Here is a 17,904-nt window from a genome sequence, read left to right on the forward strand (position 1 = left end):
AGTGAGGAATCTATCATTTGAGTCATACTGTCAGTAAGGACTCAAGCCAGTGCCCAGTGATATTGATTCTACAACAGGATGTCTCTTGCTTTAAGAGGCACAAGCAGGGTATGAAGTGCACAGAAAGTACTGCAGATAGCACATGCAACCAGAATTCTATCAGAGGTGAGAGGAAACTCATGACTAGTGTTACTATCAGGGAACACTCACAGAGGAGTGAAAGATTAGGTAGGAAGAAAGGAGGAGAGAGGAAAACATCCTGGGAGGAGAGTAAAACGACTTAAGACAAAAGAAAAGCAATAATAAGGTGTGTTCTGCAGAACAGGACAAAGCAAAAAGCCTGGCTGGCCCAAACTGTTGAGACAAGAACAGAGGAAGATGAAGTGAACAAAGTACTCCAGGGCCAGAACCCTGGGTCGGGAAGAAAACAACCACCCACAGAGGGGTTTTAGAGCCTGTACCATCTCCATTCCAAGTCCCCAAAAGAAAATAAAAGTGCATTTTTGTTGGCTCACTTCAGGTTTTTCTTTGCATGGCCTCCCACATGAAATAAATCTGCTTCACTCAAACGTGACAGGGCCATAGTCATCCCTATTCATGTCTCACCTGCCCTAGCAAGTTGTGCCAGTGCAGGTAAGATTGTCAAATTCTTAGTGCCCAGGAAGCTTCCCCTTGGCCCTTTCCAGGTAGCCACGAGTAACCCCACAAGGGTTTAGATATATTTACTCCACTTATGGAGGCCCCAAGTCCATACATAATGCAACCAGCTGAGCCAAACAATGGTGAAACATACTGACCTACACTCTGACCTACCTCCTTCAGGAAGCCTACTCTGTACATCCAAACAAACAGGGATCTCTCCTTGCTCTGAACTGAGATTGCCAAGAGAATGGTACAGAATGCAGATATTAATCACCATATGCCACAGATATTACTAAGCTTCTTTTTCTGTGCCTCATTATAGAATCTCTCTAGCTGGGGGATATCTCCTCAGAAGCCACACTTGATGATGGGTTTGTATACCCTCAACTCTGCCCAGCCCAATTTCTGTGTAATACAATACTGTGAATTACTTTCTCGTTCTCCTCTGCATATGTCTCAGACACCCTAACAACTGGCCACATCAGGGTAGAAAGGATCCACAACAGACTGAGAACAGCATGTGAATGAAAACCAGCCAAATTACATTCTAGACCTGGCTAAGACCTTGGGCAAGTTTGTTGCTCTCATATGTAAAATGAGTTTGGGAGAGACAGTCCTTAAAAATCCCTCCAGCTTTGACACACTAGGATGTTAAGTCCTAGCACCTAACATCAGTGGCCTAAAACATCAGAGTAAGGTTCTCACCTGTCAGTGTTTCAATGCCACTTATAAGTCTAGCTCTCAGAAGCCAAGCTGGGGTGGTAAAAGCTCCAAGGTCAGTTGAGAGAGTAAAGGCTCCACGGCTTTACAATGGGCTACAAAACTGAAGGTACCAAACAAGGAGTTTGGAGGCAAGGCCTAGAACCTAAAATAAAAATCTAGTTTAGGATTGGGCCTAAAACAGGAAAAAAGTAGAGGGAGGGCAGTGTCAACTCTACATGCCAAAGCAATGAAATCATGCATGAACAAAGAGAACATAATACCAAAGGGAGTAAAGACTCTACAAGATTCTAGGAGACAAGCAAAGAAAAGCTAAGAGGACACAGCACCTAGAAGCCATTGTTCCCAAGATCATGGCCCTAGGGTGATATCACAGGCATCCTTTAAGATGGTCCCCAGTGATCCCCGCTCTCCTGGTATTCAGGCCCTTGTGTAATGCCTTCACCTTGAGAGTGGGCTAGACTTATTGATTTGCTTTTAACAAATAGAATATGGCAGAAATTGTGACATATCAATTACAAAATTAGGTAATAAAAAGACTGTAACTTCCATCTTGGGCACTCCCTCTCACTCTCTCTTGGATCACTTGTCCTGGAGGAAGCCAACTGTCATGTCATGAGGGAACCCAATGGAGAAGCAAATGTGGCAAGAGACCAGGGCCTATCATACAACCATATCAATTAGCTTGAAAGCAAATACTCTTCTCCCAGGTGAGCCTTCAACACCAGCCCAACCGCTTTACTGTGACCTCATGAGAAACCCTGAGCCAGAGGCACCCGGCTAAGTGGCACCCAGATTTCTAACCCACAGAAACTGTGAGATGATAAATGTTTACTATTTTAAGCCCGTAAGTTTTAGGATAATTTATTATGCACCAACATAAATGGGGACTATGCTCATCTGGTCAGATATTCCAAGCTTGCAATTAAAGGAAGAAGGTATGGGCTGGAAATAAGGTTAAATACTATCACCCAGACCTTATCAACAGCTTCCCTATGGCCTAGAGTGGGCCTTGATTAAAAGCCTAGTTTGGCCACACCCAGAGTCTATATATCTTTGGTGGGTACACCTGAAGTAAAACAAGGGAACTATAGCAGGTTCAGAGAAGCAACTACCCTTAGAAACGCGTTACTATAAGTAGACACTCAGATTCTGACTGAGGCTTTTCAGCACACAAAAGCAAAGGTTGAAAGGACCCTAATCGTGCAGTACTTTGGAGCTTATAAAGCCCTTTCACCACATAAGTTATCTCATTTGATCCTCACTACAAATTTATTTATTAAGGTTATTCCCTTTCTACAAATGAAAAAAACTAAGGCTGAGAGAGATGAGATGACTTACCCTCCACTAGATCCACAGCTAATAAGGAAAGAAATTGGACCTCTGAAGCTCCCCTAAATCCAGATATTTATGTCTAATGGCTGTGGCCAACTCAGATCTTTCTGCAAACCAAAGCCAATCATTCTCACTTTACACCTAGGCTTCTATCCAGCCCCACCCACTCATTTCCTAACTCTCTCCTCTCCACTACACATAGGTCCTTTATGGAACTAGACAATTTCCCATCTACTCATAACTGCAATCTCTTGGTAAGGACTACAATGATAAGAGTCTGGTTTCTTTAAAATCCTAAACAAACTTCCTCCAAAGTAAAGTGAGACTTTTGGACCCAAAGTGATCTGGATGATTTTTCCTAACGATGACAAAGAATGAGAAATTCTAAAAAAGTGAACTTTCTAAATAAATGAAGCTTATTTCTTCAACTTTACAAACCCTTTCCAAGGAAATATTTTTTTAACTTCTAACAAAGTGCTTAGTAAACTACAGTAGAATCAGAATCAAACAATAAATACCCTTCATTTCCACAAACTTTATAAATGTAAAGTATACTATATGCCAAGCCTTGTGCTAGGAGCTTACTGTCCTAACCCTAGAGGAGCTTATGGCACATCAAGGAAGGCAGGCACACACACAGGTAGCTCCAACAATATAGTATGGTGGGTAAGATTATAGACTCTACCACCCTCCAGAGCAGCACCTTTAATAGATAACTGGAATGACTATTCAAACACCTTTGTTAACACAGCTATCCCCATACTATGGAGACTACAGGCTCTCAAGGCCAGATCAGTGAGCAACACATTAACAGGTAATGTATTTGATAAAAACAGCAAGGGCTTGGTACACAGATCCTCAGAGTTATAGTTCTGATCCTGCCACTTTTTAGTTACATGACCAAGAACACAAACTTCTCAGATATAAATTCTTCATTTTTAAAATGGGCATAAAAGCCCTGGCTGGTATGGCTCAGTGGATTGAGCACCAGCCTGGGAACCAAAAGGGCACATGCCTGGGTTGCAAGCCAGGTCCACGGCTGGGAGCGTGTGGGAGGTAATCTCACACAATGATGTTTCTCTCCATCTCTGTCTCCCTCCCTTCCACTCTCTCTAAAAATAAGTAAATAAGTAAATAAGTAAATCTTCAAAATGGGTATAATAATAGAGTCCTACCTTCTCCCAAAGTTGAAGATAAAATAATAGATTGAAAAGGGTTAAATAGATCTGGGTTTGGATGAAATACAAAGTGCCCTGGGCAAGCAACATATCCAAAACTTGAGGGTAAAGCCCAGAATGTGTTCCAAGACATATGATGTAGTTTGAAATCAAGAGAGAAAATATGGCCCTGGCCAGTGTGGCTCACTTTGTTGGAGCATCGCCCCACAAACCAAAAGGTTGTGGGTTCAATTCCCAGTCAGGGCACATGACTAGGTTGCGGGTTCGTCCCTGGTTGTTACATGTAGGAGAGTCACCCGGTAGGGGTGTGTGCAAAAGGCAACCAGTCAATGTTTCTCTCCATCTCCCTCCCTCTCTACGTTCCCCTCTACAAGTATGTCCTCAAGTGAGGATAAAAAATATTTTTTTTTTAATGGAAAGAGAAAATATGATCAATTCAGACAGGCCCTGGATTCAAGCTTTTCCAACACACCTAAACAAAACTTTTAGGCAGGGGACAAGAAAAATAAAGATAAATAAAGTACAATCCTCCTCCCTTCTACAAAGAGTTTATACTGGTGAGAGAACAAATATCTACAATGTACTAGGTATTACATTAGAAATTTATACAAAGTGTCCTGAGGGTAATAGAAGAAAGCTCTGTATTGTTATTATTTTATTTCTTAAACTGTTGTGGGCACATGGGTATTCAATGTATTATCCTTTACACTTTGTTGTATATCTTAAATATTTCATAACATTTTTTATCAGTAGTAACAAAAAAAGCAAGCTCTTTGGAAGGCCCAGTTTGGTATCTTTTTCCCTTAAATTCTGATAGCCAGAACTTCTGGGTTTTCTGAAGAATCGTTTCTCATAAAGTAAAATGTACCACAGTATGCCCATGAAGTCACTCGGTAATGTATGTCAAAGCTACTCAGCAGGAAATGAGGGGCCCCTTGGGGCTCAAACCCAAGTCCTGTGTAGATATAGGAAGCCACGCCCTCTATAGGACCTCATCCCTTCCTTGCCAGACAGCATGAGTTCTTAATGTGAAGCCTCCACATTTCTAAGGGGCCCATCAGAAGAATTCAGGGGGACCTGTGAATTTGGATAGGAAAGAAATTACATCTTCATTTTTCAAAATTTTCTCACTGAAATTTAGCATTTCCTTTAATTATATATTACAAGCAACCGACTACAATATTATAAGCAGTACCTATGATTTTATCACCAATAAAAATTAGCTATTTTCATGTCACTAGATTGTTGCAGATATCTTAAAATATTGTTTACATTCATTACTTCAAAATTAGGGTAGATATTATACCTGACGCTAGGTCACACTTGACTGCAATCTTCCTGTCTACAGGCCCTCATGCAAAGTAGCTGGCCAACTATGAAGCAACTCTGCCCAGTTACTGTTCAGCCACCGAACAGGGAGAGAGACCTCATGTCCTTGCACTGGTGACCCAGACATCTCCAACGCTCCCTTTCCTCCAACCTTCCCTAAGTCAAACCACTCCCTCCTGGTTCTCTTCAGCCTGCACCCTACTCCTCCTTCCAGGAAGCCCTCCCCTCCCTAGCCACAGTAGTCCAGCCCAGCCCAGCCCACACAAAGAGCTCCCTTAATCCTCAGCCTACACTCTCTACAGTACCTGGTTTTGTACTTCATTAAGCCTGTGCATTATGTTCTAATTAATAGTCTCTAAATATATATCCTATATCTGCATCCTAACCCCCAGACTTAAGACTTCTTTGGTAGCCCTAAATTCCTTCCACAGTGCAAAGCAATCAGTAAGCCCTCATTATAGACTTGTGGATTGATTAACCAGTTAAGTCAGGGTTCTGACTTAAATAACTTAGTCTAGTTCTACCAGTAACCCAGGTGGAACTTCTGTTTGATGCCTCTCTGGACATCAAAATATATATATACTGGGTTGAACTAACTGATGTTTCCACCTCTTAACTTTTGAATTAGGCAACAACTTTTTATCTCCCCAAGATCTGAGAAAAATTATGAGGGAAACTGAAAAGCCTCCCCCAGCTCTCCCAGGCAGCGTTAGTCACTTATTCCTCCCGGCTTCCTGCAGCCTGCTGTATGTATATGCAATACAACGTTTATCACAGTTTTGAGAGAAAACGTTGGCTGGGAGGTAAGGGAGAAGAGTCAGACTGCCGGGGTTCAAATTCTGGCTCTACTCCCTAATATTGTATAACCTCAGGCAAGTTGGCAAGTTACTTAACCTATCTATGATTCCATTTCCTCACCTATAAAATGGGGCTAATACCTAGCACACAAGATGACTGGAAGAATTAAGTGGAATAAAATGTCTGGAATAGTGCCCACAACAAGTAAGCACTATAAAAGGTTAGTTGCTATTATTGTTGATGTTATTAATGTCTTAATAGGCATTGGGTCCCACTCTAGCTGGGTCTCTGTCCTCCTCCCACTCTTCATCACAGTACTGTTTAAGTTTTCTTCCCCAGCACTTATTACAAGATAATATATTTATTTATGTATTTACTTCCTGTCTTCCCACTAGACTGTAAGCTTCACGAGGGCAGGGAACTTGTCTTTTTGTTCATCCTTAAATTCTCAACACCAAATGTATTGCCTGGCCCAGAGCAAATATTTGTTGAGTAAATAGCACACAAAACTAGAACTGTTCAATGTTTGCTAAATAAATTAACCTAGCTAAGGGTGATTGTCAAAGCTAAGGCATGGACACAGATGATGTCCTAGCTGCCCCAGGATTACAGTGACCCTCTCCCCAGCCCCCAATATTAGCCTCAGTCAAGACCCACCCACTTGCCCTTGGCCCCAGTCCAGTTCCGGGAGCCACCCTCAGCTAAAATTAGCATAGCCACCAAGATGGCCAAGCCATTTATAGCCTTGGAGGCAACAGCAATGGGCTGGGTGGGCAGGCAAGACTTTGGCCTCCTACTCCATCAGGGGTGTATTGAGAAGTCAGCTTGTACTCCACCAACAGCCTAGATGCCTATCCTCCAAGTCTCTGTTCTAGCTATATTGAGTCAAACCACAGTTCCTGATTAGAAGCCCTCACCACCTCCAACACTAAAAGTCACAACTCCAGACTCACCTGGGACCTCTCACACACATTCTGCAGAAAACATTTTGAGTTTCTAGAGGCAATAAGCCCAGACTCTCAGGGAGGTTCCCGGCATGTGTTCCAGGCCAGCTTCAGAAATGCAGGCCCCAGAGTAGCACTGTCAGGCACAAATCTTTACTGAGAAAGTGACTTAGCATAGCTAGGTGTACAGGCATCAAAGAGCCAGGAGGTGAAAGGAATGGCCTCCCCACTGCCCAGTGAGAGAGCCCCCTACCAGAGCACCTATCTTTACTGCAGGGACAGGCCTTTATGATGGGCATATACATCCAACAAGAGAAAAAGAAATCCAATTTTCTCATCCCCTGCAGAAGAAAGAAGACAGGCCTTTTCTTGGCTCTCTACTACAGAGTCACCAGGGCCTGAATTAGAGTCACTAATTCACCAGAAGGAAAGTAACATTCTCTTGGTCTAGCCTAGTGCTCCTTTAACAGGGCATGGTGTGAGAAAATGGAAGTGATCTAGGACCTAAGCATCAGAAGACTTGCCTATAAGACTGAGCACAGGATTCAATCCCTTAAGCCATCAACATGGGGATAATACCACATGCCCCATATTCTAATAGGGCTATTGTGAGACTTTTGTAGAAAAAAGAGCCGTGTGACTGTAAAATATAAACTTTAGAGCACATACAAATTGACTGGGAATGTTGAATTTGATTTAGAAAAGTGCAGCTTTAAGGACAAGTAAAACTAATGTGTTCTGAAGATACAGAGGGACTGGAAAGACAAGGTTCCTGGCAGCATAGAAAGCTTCTCCCCAAATCCTGTAGCAGAGCCTTCCATGAGCCACCTCTTTGCAAAAATGAGTTCCTGTCTGAGTCAGAGACAAACCTAAGAACAATAGTGCTGGGGCCTCTAGATTTCCACAAACCATAGCCATTCCCAGCAGCTAGGGTCTTTGGGACTTCCCTCCCTGGGACTCAGTATTATTGTGATGACAGAAAGTTCTGAAATGAAAGGAAAAAAAGACCAAAAGGGAGGCCCAAGTGGTATAATCAGTACATCCAGGCCTCTGAAATATGTTGTGTGAAGGGCTGTCTCTATAAACTCAAGCCTGTGGATGGTTCTAGGGATGCTGGAATGCCTTTTCCCTATCACCACCACCACCACCCCCCACACACACATAAACACATATTTCTGATAGCTAGCTAATGCTTAAATTCAAAACTTCATCCCCTTAGCTTGTGTCTAAACTACATAATACCTTCTGCTTCCCCCCCCCTCCAAAAAAATATTCATTCTATGTCAGGCACTCATATTTTAGGGTTAAAAAAAGGACATATCAGTTATAAACAGGAATGTCATTGGAACAGCAGAGATATTCCTTAGAGCTATTACACAGTTTGATCTACATCTGCCTACCAGTCTTTCTCTTCACAGCTCAGTGAGAACCAAGCTTTGCGTTAATGTTTCAGGGGCCAAAGAGGCACAATATGCAGAAACAGAATTAGTATGCAATAAGGACCTATCTTCAAAGCAACTGACTAGGTGCCACGCGTGTTCATAGGGCAACCCTGACTTCACTTGGAACCCAGCCTTTGGGGTACCTGGAATCACACACAAACCAGTCAAGAAAGTTAAAAGGGGGTTGACTTCACTTGGAACCCAGCCTTTGGGGTACCTGGAATCACACACAAACCAGTCAAGAAAGTTAAAAGGGGGTTCCCTAAGAAAGGGTCTACCACCAAAGCCAGTTTCTGGATGCATCCACGAAACTTCCCAGCAACCATGACCTGTTTCTTTTTCCTCCTTGTATCAACCGATATCCATCCATTGAGCCACTCCTCACTTGAGCTTGCCCACCTCAGAAAGAACCCAGCTATAAACTCTCCCCACTCTGCAGCCCATTGCTTTGGGCAGAACATAGTGATACAGTGAGAGAAATAGAAAAAGAAAACAGAATTCCTTCTAAGCCTTGTGTAAAAAAACTGAATTTTAGAAGGGCTCTTTTCTTCTGCGACAGAACACCAGGGCTCCTACTAGCTGACAAGGTTCCATGAGTACATAGGAACAATTGGGACTGAACAAAAATATCATAGAATCCCTACCCTCATCAGTCAGAAGAAACAGAATAAGTCAACAAGTGGCCCCAGAAGTTTCATCATGCCCATGTTGAGAAAAAACTATTTAACTCCCTGGTTGTAAACAGGATTCCATCTAAGGAATTGCCTTGTATGCCAAATGGACATAGCTAAGAGACAGCAGATTACCTAAGAGAAGGGAGGGACTAGGATTCCCACCCTTGTTGAAATAGAAAGGCACACCTGAACACACCAGTGGAGTTGGCCCAGCCCTTACTTTCCCTGCCCAACCCATGTAGCCTCAACCTCCCTAAGTTGCCAAGTGCTGAAACTGGCCAACAGCAATGGACAGATCATCTACCCAGGCCATTCTTCCAGAAAAGTAGTCCTGAAAAGGGGTCTTGGCTTGCTGATCTGAAAGGCCAAGGTGGCCCAAAAGCAGCCCTCTCCTCACTGCCAACGAAAGACATATGGAGGAGGAATGTGGGAAGTTGTTGAAGACACAGAAACATTAGCCATAGCTCCTGACCAGAAAGAACTCCTTGGACTACTGGGAACAGGCAGTGCAATGTGTGGATCCTCCATCAACGGCACATGTAGAAAACTAGGATTCAACTTGCCCATTTGGACAACTCGGTTCTCAGCCAAAGCCCCCAGCCCCGTCCAGCTGGTGGCAAGGCCTTACCTGCTTCAGTGGACTCCTCATTATTGGTCCCTGAGCCGGCTCCTGTCGCCTTCTCGCTGTGGCTATGGCTGAGGCTCTTGCCATGATGCAGGAGGAGCCCCCAGAGGAGCCACAGGGCAAGACGGGCACACACATCCATGACTCCAGGTCTCAGTCAGCATGCGCCTGATGAGGACACCTCGGGATCCCAGATGCAAAGCCAGGAGGCTGGGAGTGCAGCCGTCGGTCCTAGAACCTCAGGCAAGATGCCCTCAAGGCGCCGCAGCTGTCCAGGCACTCGAGGGCCTGCCTCCTCCGACAGCCAAAGGTCAAATGCTCCAAGTTTGGGATCGGGAGGAGGGCTATCGCCTCCGGTCCAACAGTGGGTCCGCTGGAGTTGGGACGGCCTGAGCGCCCAGTTTGCTCGGGCCGCTTCCGGAGAGTTTGAACAGGGTGGCTACGGGGCCGCTGTCAGTTCCGCAGCCGGCTACACCCCTGAGAAAGGGGACGGACGGACAGAATCTCCCTGGAGCAGGGGACTGGAGCAGGGAGAGAAGAGGGGAAGAAGGGGGCACCTGGCCTCGCCCCGCCGTAGAAGGAAGGGAGAGCAGCAGACTCCGGGAGGGGCGTGCGACTCGCAGGCCCCCGCGGGCGCGGGCGGCTCCAGGATCCCAGGCCTCCTAGGCCGAGGTCAGTGCCCCCGCCCAGTCCCGTGCCTAGGCGTTCGGCTGTGCCCAGGTTCAGCAGGCGGACGCGCACGGGCCAGGCCCGGGACAGCGGCTCCCGGGCGGGCGGTGCTGGGGCGGGCCTGGGGCGGGTGGGGGCGTGCTCTCCCACAGGCCCGCCCCGCGCCGCCCGGCCCCCTGCGAAGCCCAGGCCCGCCCCAGCGCCGGGTTTATCCGGGAATAACCTGTTGGAGGCAGCTGCTGGGTGCCCCCAGCCCCCAGCGGGCTCTCCAGGCTCCCTCCCCGCGTTAGTCTCCGTTAGGACACTTCTCCCGCGCGAAGAGTCGGGTCCCGGTCTCCCTTTCCCTCACGAGTCTCTCCAGCGCTAACTGCCCGCAAACAGGCGGATGGGCCCCCGACACGCAGTCGCTCAGGTAACCCAGGCCTGCGGCGGCAGCGGCGAAAACGGCAGTAGCTGCCCTTCCCGGATCTCCGGGCCTCAGTGCTACTCTACAAGCCTCAGCTTTAGACCAGACTGGACAGAGGCCCGTGGCACAAAGACTGCCTGCCCGGGTTCCTTCAGGCAACAACGGCCTTACCGGGCTCGGCCCGGGGTGCGCTCCCAACCCCCACTCGGAGCCGGCTTTCTAGGCCCCGCCCCCCGACGCGCCTCGCAACCACTCCGCTTTCGCCTTTCTGCGGTTTAGGAGCCCGCGAGCTTCGTCACCCGTGTGCAGCGGCCCCTGGCGGGAAATGTGGGTGCTGCCGACAGAACCAGAGCTCCTGGAAGGCCCTGCCCCTTTGCAGAGGGTTGGGGAGCGAAGCGCAGACCCACCCAGGGGAGGCCCATTAGGTACTGCCAGTGTTTTCAGAGGAAATTATGCCAGAAAACAAAAAGTCCAAACCACTAATGGTAAAATTGCCCTACACATCCCTTAAGTCTCGGCTAAAGGATCCAATGTGCCTTCCAGAGCCCCCCCTTCCCTACTCATCCGAGCTAAGTGGGATGCCTTCCCTTACTTTGACAGCCTGTTTTCCTACCTGCCTCTCAAATCCCCTCCCCTTTGAGGTTTTTTCAGGTAGGACCTGTGGCTGGTTCTTTCCCACATCACACACTGCCAGCTCTCTGTGTCACTTGCAGGTGTTAGTGACTTGAGAATGTGCGCCCTAGTAAAGGGAGAGCCGCGCCTGGGCCTCCTTCAACAGAGCCTGCACTTCCTGTTCTCTTCTCAAGTATACCGTCAGCAAATGTTTACTGAAACCTGCTCTGTGCCCTACCCTGTCCTTGGCACCAGAGGCAGGGGAAGGAATTAGGCCCAGTCGCTCCTCTGACTGACAGTGTGCTAACCTGTTCTGAGCAAGGCCTCCAAACCGGGAACACGGATTTGCCCAACAGCTGCCTGGCTTAAGGGTTAGGCTGTTAATATAAAAATATACATCTAACGTCATCTACTACCATATTCCCCACTCTTGTTAAGCTCCAGTCACACTGACCTTCTTTAAGTTCCTGAAACACACAGAATCTTAGTCATTTGTATCTGCTGTTGCATCTGTCTGAAACACTACCCCCAACCCCCAGCTCCTTCCCTACTTTAAAAAAAAAAATTTTATTAGAGAGAGAGAGAAAAAGGGAGAGAAAGAGAAATATCGATTTGTCATTCCACCTGTTTATGCATTCATTGGTTGCTTCTTACATGTCTGTGCCCTGACCCCAGATTGAACCCACAATCTTGGTGAATGGGGAGGATGCTCTAACCAACTGAGCAACCTGGCTAGGTCCTCATTCTTCTAGAGTTCAAGGTATCCTCTTCAGAAACTCTAAACTCTGACCACCCCCTCTAATCCAGAATTGGACCATACACATGTCTGCCTCCCCCAACCCCATAGGATTGTGAGTTTTCAAAAGTCAAGGGCTGTGCCTTATTCATCTCTAAGAAAAAGATCCATTCATAGACCTTGCACATAATAAGTTGACATGAGTTAATTCATGTGATCATTCAAATATTTATTAGGTAACGAGTCTGTACTGGGAAACTGGCCAGAACAAAAGATGAGCTCCTGACCTAGGTTCTAGTAGACCTATGGTCTGAGCCAGGGTCTTAAATTCAAACGGAAAAGCAGGCAGATAGGTAACGCAATTGAGAGTAGATGAAAATAATAGGGAGTTGTGGGGAGCATGGCACATGGGAGAGTAAGCAGGAAGGTAGACTCAGTATTGCTGGATCACCCTTAAGAGAAAATGAAAAACTGGAATTTTGTATAACATACCTTCTGTTAGTATTAGCAACTAATTTTTAAAAGTGTAAAATCCTGTATAGGCCACACAAAACACATCTGCATCTTTAAACACTCAGACTGCTAGTCTGTCATTTCTATGTAAGCCAACCCATCTGCCTGTTCACTCATTTGTCTAAGAGAACACACAAGAATAAAGGAAAGCAAAGCATGCTTAATGCAACTTCCTTTAAACCCAATTGCACCATTTCTCTTAGCTACCACATAATTCCTTTGGGGGTATGGGTACATAACCAATTTGGTACAAAGGGCCTAGATCTTGGAGGCAGGAGGTAAAGAAAGATCTGTTACCATTTCACACCAAGACCGTGAATCTTTTATAGACTGTTGCATTTCCTGTGAGCCTAAAGTGGCATCTAGAAACGAAAAATACAATTACCATATCATCCAGTTATTCCACTTCCGGGTATGTAACCCCCAAAATTGAAAGCAGGGTCTCAAAGAGATATTTGTACACCCATGTTCAGAGTAACTATAAACTATTCACAATAGCCAAGAGGTGGAAGCAACCCAAGTGTCCATGGACAGATGAATGGATTTTTAAAATATGGTATACACATACAATGGAATATTATTCAGCCATAAAAAAAAGGAGGCCTTTGCTGGTGTGCCTCAGTTGGTTGGAACATTGTCCCATAAGCCAAAAGGTCATGTGTTCGATTCCCAGTCAGGACACACGCCTAGGTTTCTGGTTCCGTCCCTACTTGGAACGAGAGGCAACCAACCGATCCATGTTTCTCTCTCATGTTGATGTTCCTCTTCCTCTTTCTCCCCCTACCTTATCCTCTCTCTAAAATCAATGAACATGTCCTTCGATGAGTATAAAAAATTAAAAAATTAAAAATAGGGAAATTCTACATGCCACAGTATTATACAAATGAACATTGAGGACATTATGCTAAATGAAATAAGCCAGTCACAAAAGACAAGTACTTTATGATTCTACTTATATGAGATATTGAGAGTAGTAAAATTCACAGAGATAGAAAGCAGGAGAATGGTTGCCAGGAGCTGGGGGCAGAAGAGCCCAGGGAATTTTTAAATGGATATAGCTCAGTTTTGCAAGATGAAAAGAGTTCTGAAGATAGGTTCCGAACAATGTGAATGCACAAAACGTGACTAAACTGTACACTTAAAATGGTTAAAATGATAAATTTTAATGTTATTTGTATTCTACCACTATCAAAAATAAATAGTGTCTGAGGGCCAAAGCCATGGTCTGGACAACAAGAATAACATTCTGGTCTTCTCTCTGCCTCCAAAATCATGATGTGACAACAGAAAAACCAGTTCTCCTCTGGATCTCAGTCTCCCCAACCATAGGAGGAGTAGGTCCTCAATTGTTGATCTAATTCAGCTTTGCTATTCTATAAGATAGGACCATCCTGAAACCTCCTGGATCTTCCTGGATCAGAATCTGTGACTCTCACGTCAATAGCCTCTGTGCTGGATCCTCATGTGAGCATAGCTCTGCAAGAAGAGAGCTTTTTATTTTTCATCTCTCTGTCTTTTTAAAACCTATACACCAAGCCATTACTATGTGCTAGGTTTATCTCCCTTAACTCACTCCTAGAGCTTTGCTCCTAATAGATAATCTGCAGAAGTTGCTTTAATCAAATTGGATAAACAATCCTCATGTCACTATTTCATCATTTTCAAGAGCTTTCATAGCTGTTATTTCATCTCCTCCCTCACAAGAACTCTGCTAGATAAGACAAAGACTATACTCATTTTATAGATGAAGAAACTGAGGCTGAGGAGATGAAGTGGCAACCACATCAAGCTCTCTTTCTCTTTTTGGATTTCCTCTTCGTCTTTCAAGCCTCAGCTCAAATGAAATAACAGCCTCCATGCTTTGACCAATGATGACAGCCTAGCATAAGCCAAAAGTTATGATTCCTTTAAAAAAGACCCAGACCAAAAGTCAATCCTCCTTCCTTTGGCACCTTCCTTGACTTTCCCTGTCTCTGCTACACCTTAGAGTACTTATATAACTGGATTATTATTATCTAATAAGTATCTGTTTTCCAGTTTAGACCTTGAGCTCATCAAGGACTGCATTTTATTTACTGTATCTTTATATTCTCCCAGGCTAGGACTTCACCTGGTACAGACTTGGTACTTAATAACAGTGAATGAATGAATGATATGTGTTCTGTACAGCAGCCTAGCTGGCCTTCCTCTACCCCACAGGGTTTCTGGATACCAATAGCTTTCATTTGGAAAGTGAGAGAATCTTCAGCAGAAGTGTAATAGAGTCCTAAATTTCTGGCTCAGAAAATTTTAGGAATCCCTGAATCTGGGCTGTGTTATCAGTGGAGCTCCCTGGTGTTCTAACATAGCAAGTACAGCTATCACTGACAAACTGCCGGTGTCTGGCTGAATAGTTTCACAAAGAGAATCATCTGCCCTGTTAGAATCAGTTCTAGAATTATACTGCCAATGTTCACTCACTAATTTAACATCTACTGTGCACTTATTCATAACAACCCAGTTCCTACCCTCAAAGAGCTCGGTATTTAGGAGATATCTATCTAGTTATCTAGCTATCTACCTATCTACTTCTCTACATATATATGCAATTACTCTCATATATGAGGTCTGTCCAGAAAAAGTCCAGCCATTGTTAATGTAACAGGAATGGTTTGTACCTGACATCAATGTAACCTGGCAGCCAAGGAGGGTGGACTAGACTGGACTAGTCAGTGGGGGCAGTAGATACCATTAAATGAGCATGTGTACTGTATGGTCATCACATGCAAAATAACTGAGCAAGTAGAGCAAAGAATCTGCATCAGATTTTGCATTAAGCTTGAACATTCCTGCACAGAAACTATTCAGATGATTCAGAAGGCTGCAGCTATGGGCAACTGGTGACTGGGAGCTTCATCATGACAGTGTGCCTACTCATCATCATATCCCGTGAAGAGTTTTTTGGTGAAACATCAAATCACCCAGGTGACTCAGCCCCCCAACAGCCCAGATTTGGCACCCTGTAACTTCTGGCTTTTCCCAAAACTAAAATCACCTTTGAAGGAGAAGAGATTTGAGACTATCGATGAAATTCAGGAAAATATGATGGGGCAGCTGATGGCGATTGGGAGAACTGTGTGAGATCCCAAGTTGCCTCCTTAGAACAGAACTGAGACATCATTGTACCATGTACAATGTTTCTTGTATCTTGTCTCTTCTTCAATAAATGTCTCTATTTTTCATACTATATGGCTGAATACTTTCTGGATAGACCTCATATAAGTGACTTCATATATGTGACTCTGTGCAAATTGAGTTGCTCCTGAACACACCAGGGCTAAAGAAGGAATTTCCCAGAGGGGATTGTGCCAGGTGATCTGGGTACCACCAAGTTTGGAGAACCTCAAAGGTGCAAAGGTGTCCCAGAGACAAATAGGACAGCTATTGTTCTGCCTGCTTGGGAGAAGGGACCCTCCTGGAGGATAGGGCAAGCCCTTGGTTCCCCCTCCCCCTATTCAGTTAGTTCCTCAGAGGGAATCAGAACAATGGATCCGAGAATGCTAGTCTAGAACTTCGTTTCATTTGTCACTTCCCTTGTTCCTTCTCTGTGCCATCTCCTGTCTTGCCCATCACCTTCCCATGTCACAAAATGGGACATCAGGCTGTCTTTAGAAGTAGCAACGAAGGGGAGACTCCTGCTTCCACTCCTCAGGCAGACAGAGAGGGAAGAGCAGGGAATATAGAGGAGTCCCAAGAAAGCTGAGTCACTAGAGCCACATCAGAGACAAAGGAGGACTCTGATTTAAGGGTTATCCTGAAGACGCTGGGACTGGGATTGAGCAGAAGATTCTTATGGACCACTGGTGAGCTAAACGAGCTGGAATTCAGTGAGGATTAGGCTGGAAAGACCCATTCAGAAGCTACCCAGGCAGGGGTAAGATCAGTTCAGGGCTCTTCTCTTTACTCCTCTTTCTCCACCCTGCTTTTTTAGGGGAACTGAGTCACCTTTATCATCTTGATCTTGAGAAACAGGGAAGACTTGGTCAGAGGAAAGAACCTGCAAACACCATGGGCATATGGAGAAATTCACTAATGTTCATTTGTTGTACCCTGGGCAATCTGCTAGATGCTTATATTATCTCATTTAATCCTCACAATCCCACAAAGCAAACAGTATGTCATTCCCACTTTAAATTGAAACTAAATGGCTCTGTTATATGCTCTTATACTTTTGTATGATTCCTGTTTAAGATCTATCTCCCTGGCATCTGGCTCCTGTTTTCACAACGACTGTAGTACATGGAGCCCCATAGAGACAGTGCCGGAGTAAATGCAAGTGGATGGATGCAAGCGACTCTGTGCTTGCTGAGGAGAAATAATTAAACATGAGCCAAGGAGATCCTAAGAACTGTGACCAAGAACTTGGCTACGAAGCTAAGAGGCAAAGTGTCATCATATGCTTTCTTTGTGCAAATTTGTCAGGAGAAGCACAAGAAGTACCTAGATGCTTCAGTCAACTTCTTAAAGAGTTTTCTAAGAAGTGCTTAGAGAGGTGGAAGACCATGTCTGCTAAAGAGAAAGGAAAACTTGAAGACATGGTAAAGGCTGTGGACAAGGCCCACTGTGAAAGAGAAATGAAAACTCATATCCCTCCTAAAGGGGAAGCAAAAAAGAACTTTAAGTATCCCAATGTTTCCAAGAGGCCTCCTTCAGCCTTTTTCTTGTTTTGTTCTGAGTATCACCCAAAAGTCAAAGGAGAGTATTCTGGCCTATCTATTGGTGACCTTGCAAAGAAGCTAAGAGAGATGGGGGATAACTCTGCTGCAGGTGACAGGCAGGCTTATGAAAAAAAGGCTGCTAAGCTGAAGAAGTACGAAAAAGATACTGCTGAATACCAAGCTAAAGGAAAGCCTGATGTGGCAAAAAAAAAGGCGGGGGGTGGGGGTGGCAGTTGTCAAGGCTGGAAAAAGAAGGAAGATGAGGAAGATGAAGAAGAAGAGGGGAAGATGAAGATGACAGTGATGAATAAATTGGTTCTAGCAGTTTTTTCTTGTCTATAAAGCATTTAACCCTCTCCTCACCCCTGTACACAAATCACTCCTTTTAGAGAAAAAAACTGAAAAATAAGGGTGTGTAAGATTTGTTTTTAAACTATACAGTTTCTTTTTTTAATTTTTAAAATCCTCATCTGAGGATACGTTTTGTTTTTGTTTTTAAGATTTTACTTATTTATTTTTAAAGAAGGGGGGAGGGAGGGAGAAAGAGAGAGAGAAAAACATGATTGGTTGCATCTCACAAGCCC

At 44.8% G+C, this 17,904-nt stretch overlaps 1 protein-coding gene and 1 pseudogene across 5 annotated transcripts in view; one reads left to right on the plus strand and one right to left on the minus strand.

Moving 5' to 3' along the window:
- Nucleotides 1-10,467, minus strand: part of STIM1 (stromal interaction molecule 1) — a 185,760-nt gene extending 175,293 nt beyond the window's left edge. For 2 of the 5 annotated variants that reach the window (XM_090264682.1, XM_090264698.1), the window contains exon 1: nucleotides 9,691-10,466. In XM_090264682.1, coding sequence (XP_090120808.1) covers nucleotides 9,691-9,829 — 139 coding nt within the window. In that variant the 5' untranslated portion in view covers nucleotides 9,830-10,466. Of the gene's footprint in view, nucleotides 1-9,690 lie in introns of all 5 variants that reach the window. The other 3 variants (XM_090264692.1, XM_090264688.1, XM_090264671.1) reach the window with 2 other exon arrangements.
- A 274-nt stretch (nucleotides 10,468-10,741) lies between these two features.
- LOC150018406 (high mobility group protein B1-like 1 pseudogene) lies at nucleotides 10,742-17,631 on the plus strand (annotated as a pseudogene).
- The last annotated feature ends 273 nt before the right edge of the window (nucleotides 17,632-17,904 follow it).

The sequence above is a fragment of the Furipterus horrens genome, unplaced genomic scaffold (genome assembly GCF_987537825.1).
Source record: "Furipterus horrens unplaced genomic scaffold, mFurHor1.1.pri manual_scaffold_2, whole genome shotgun sequence".
Classification (NCBI taxonomy): Eukaryota; Metazoa; Chordata; class Mammalia; order Chiroptera; family Furipteridae; genus Furipterus; species Furipterus horrens.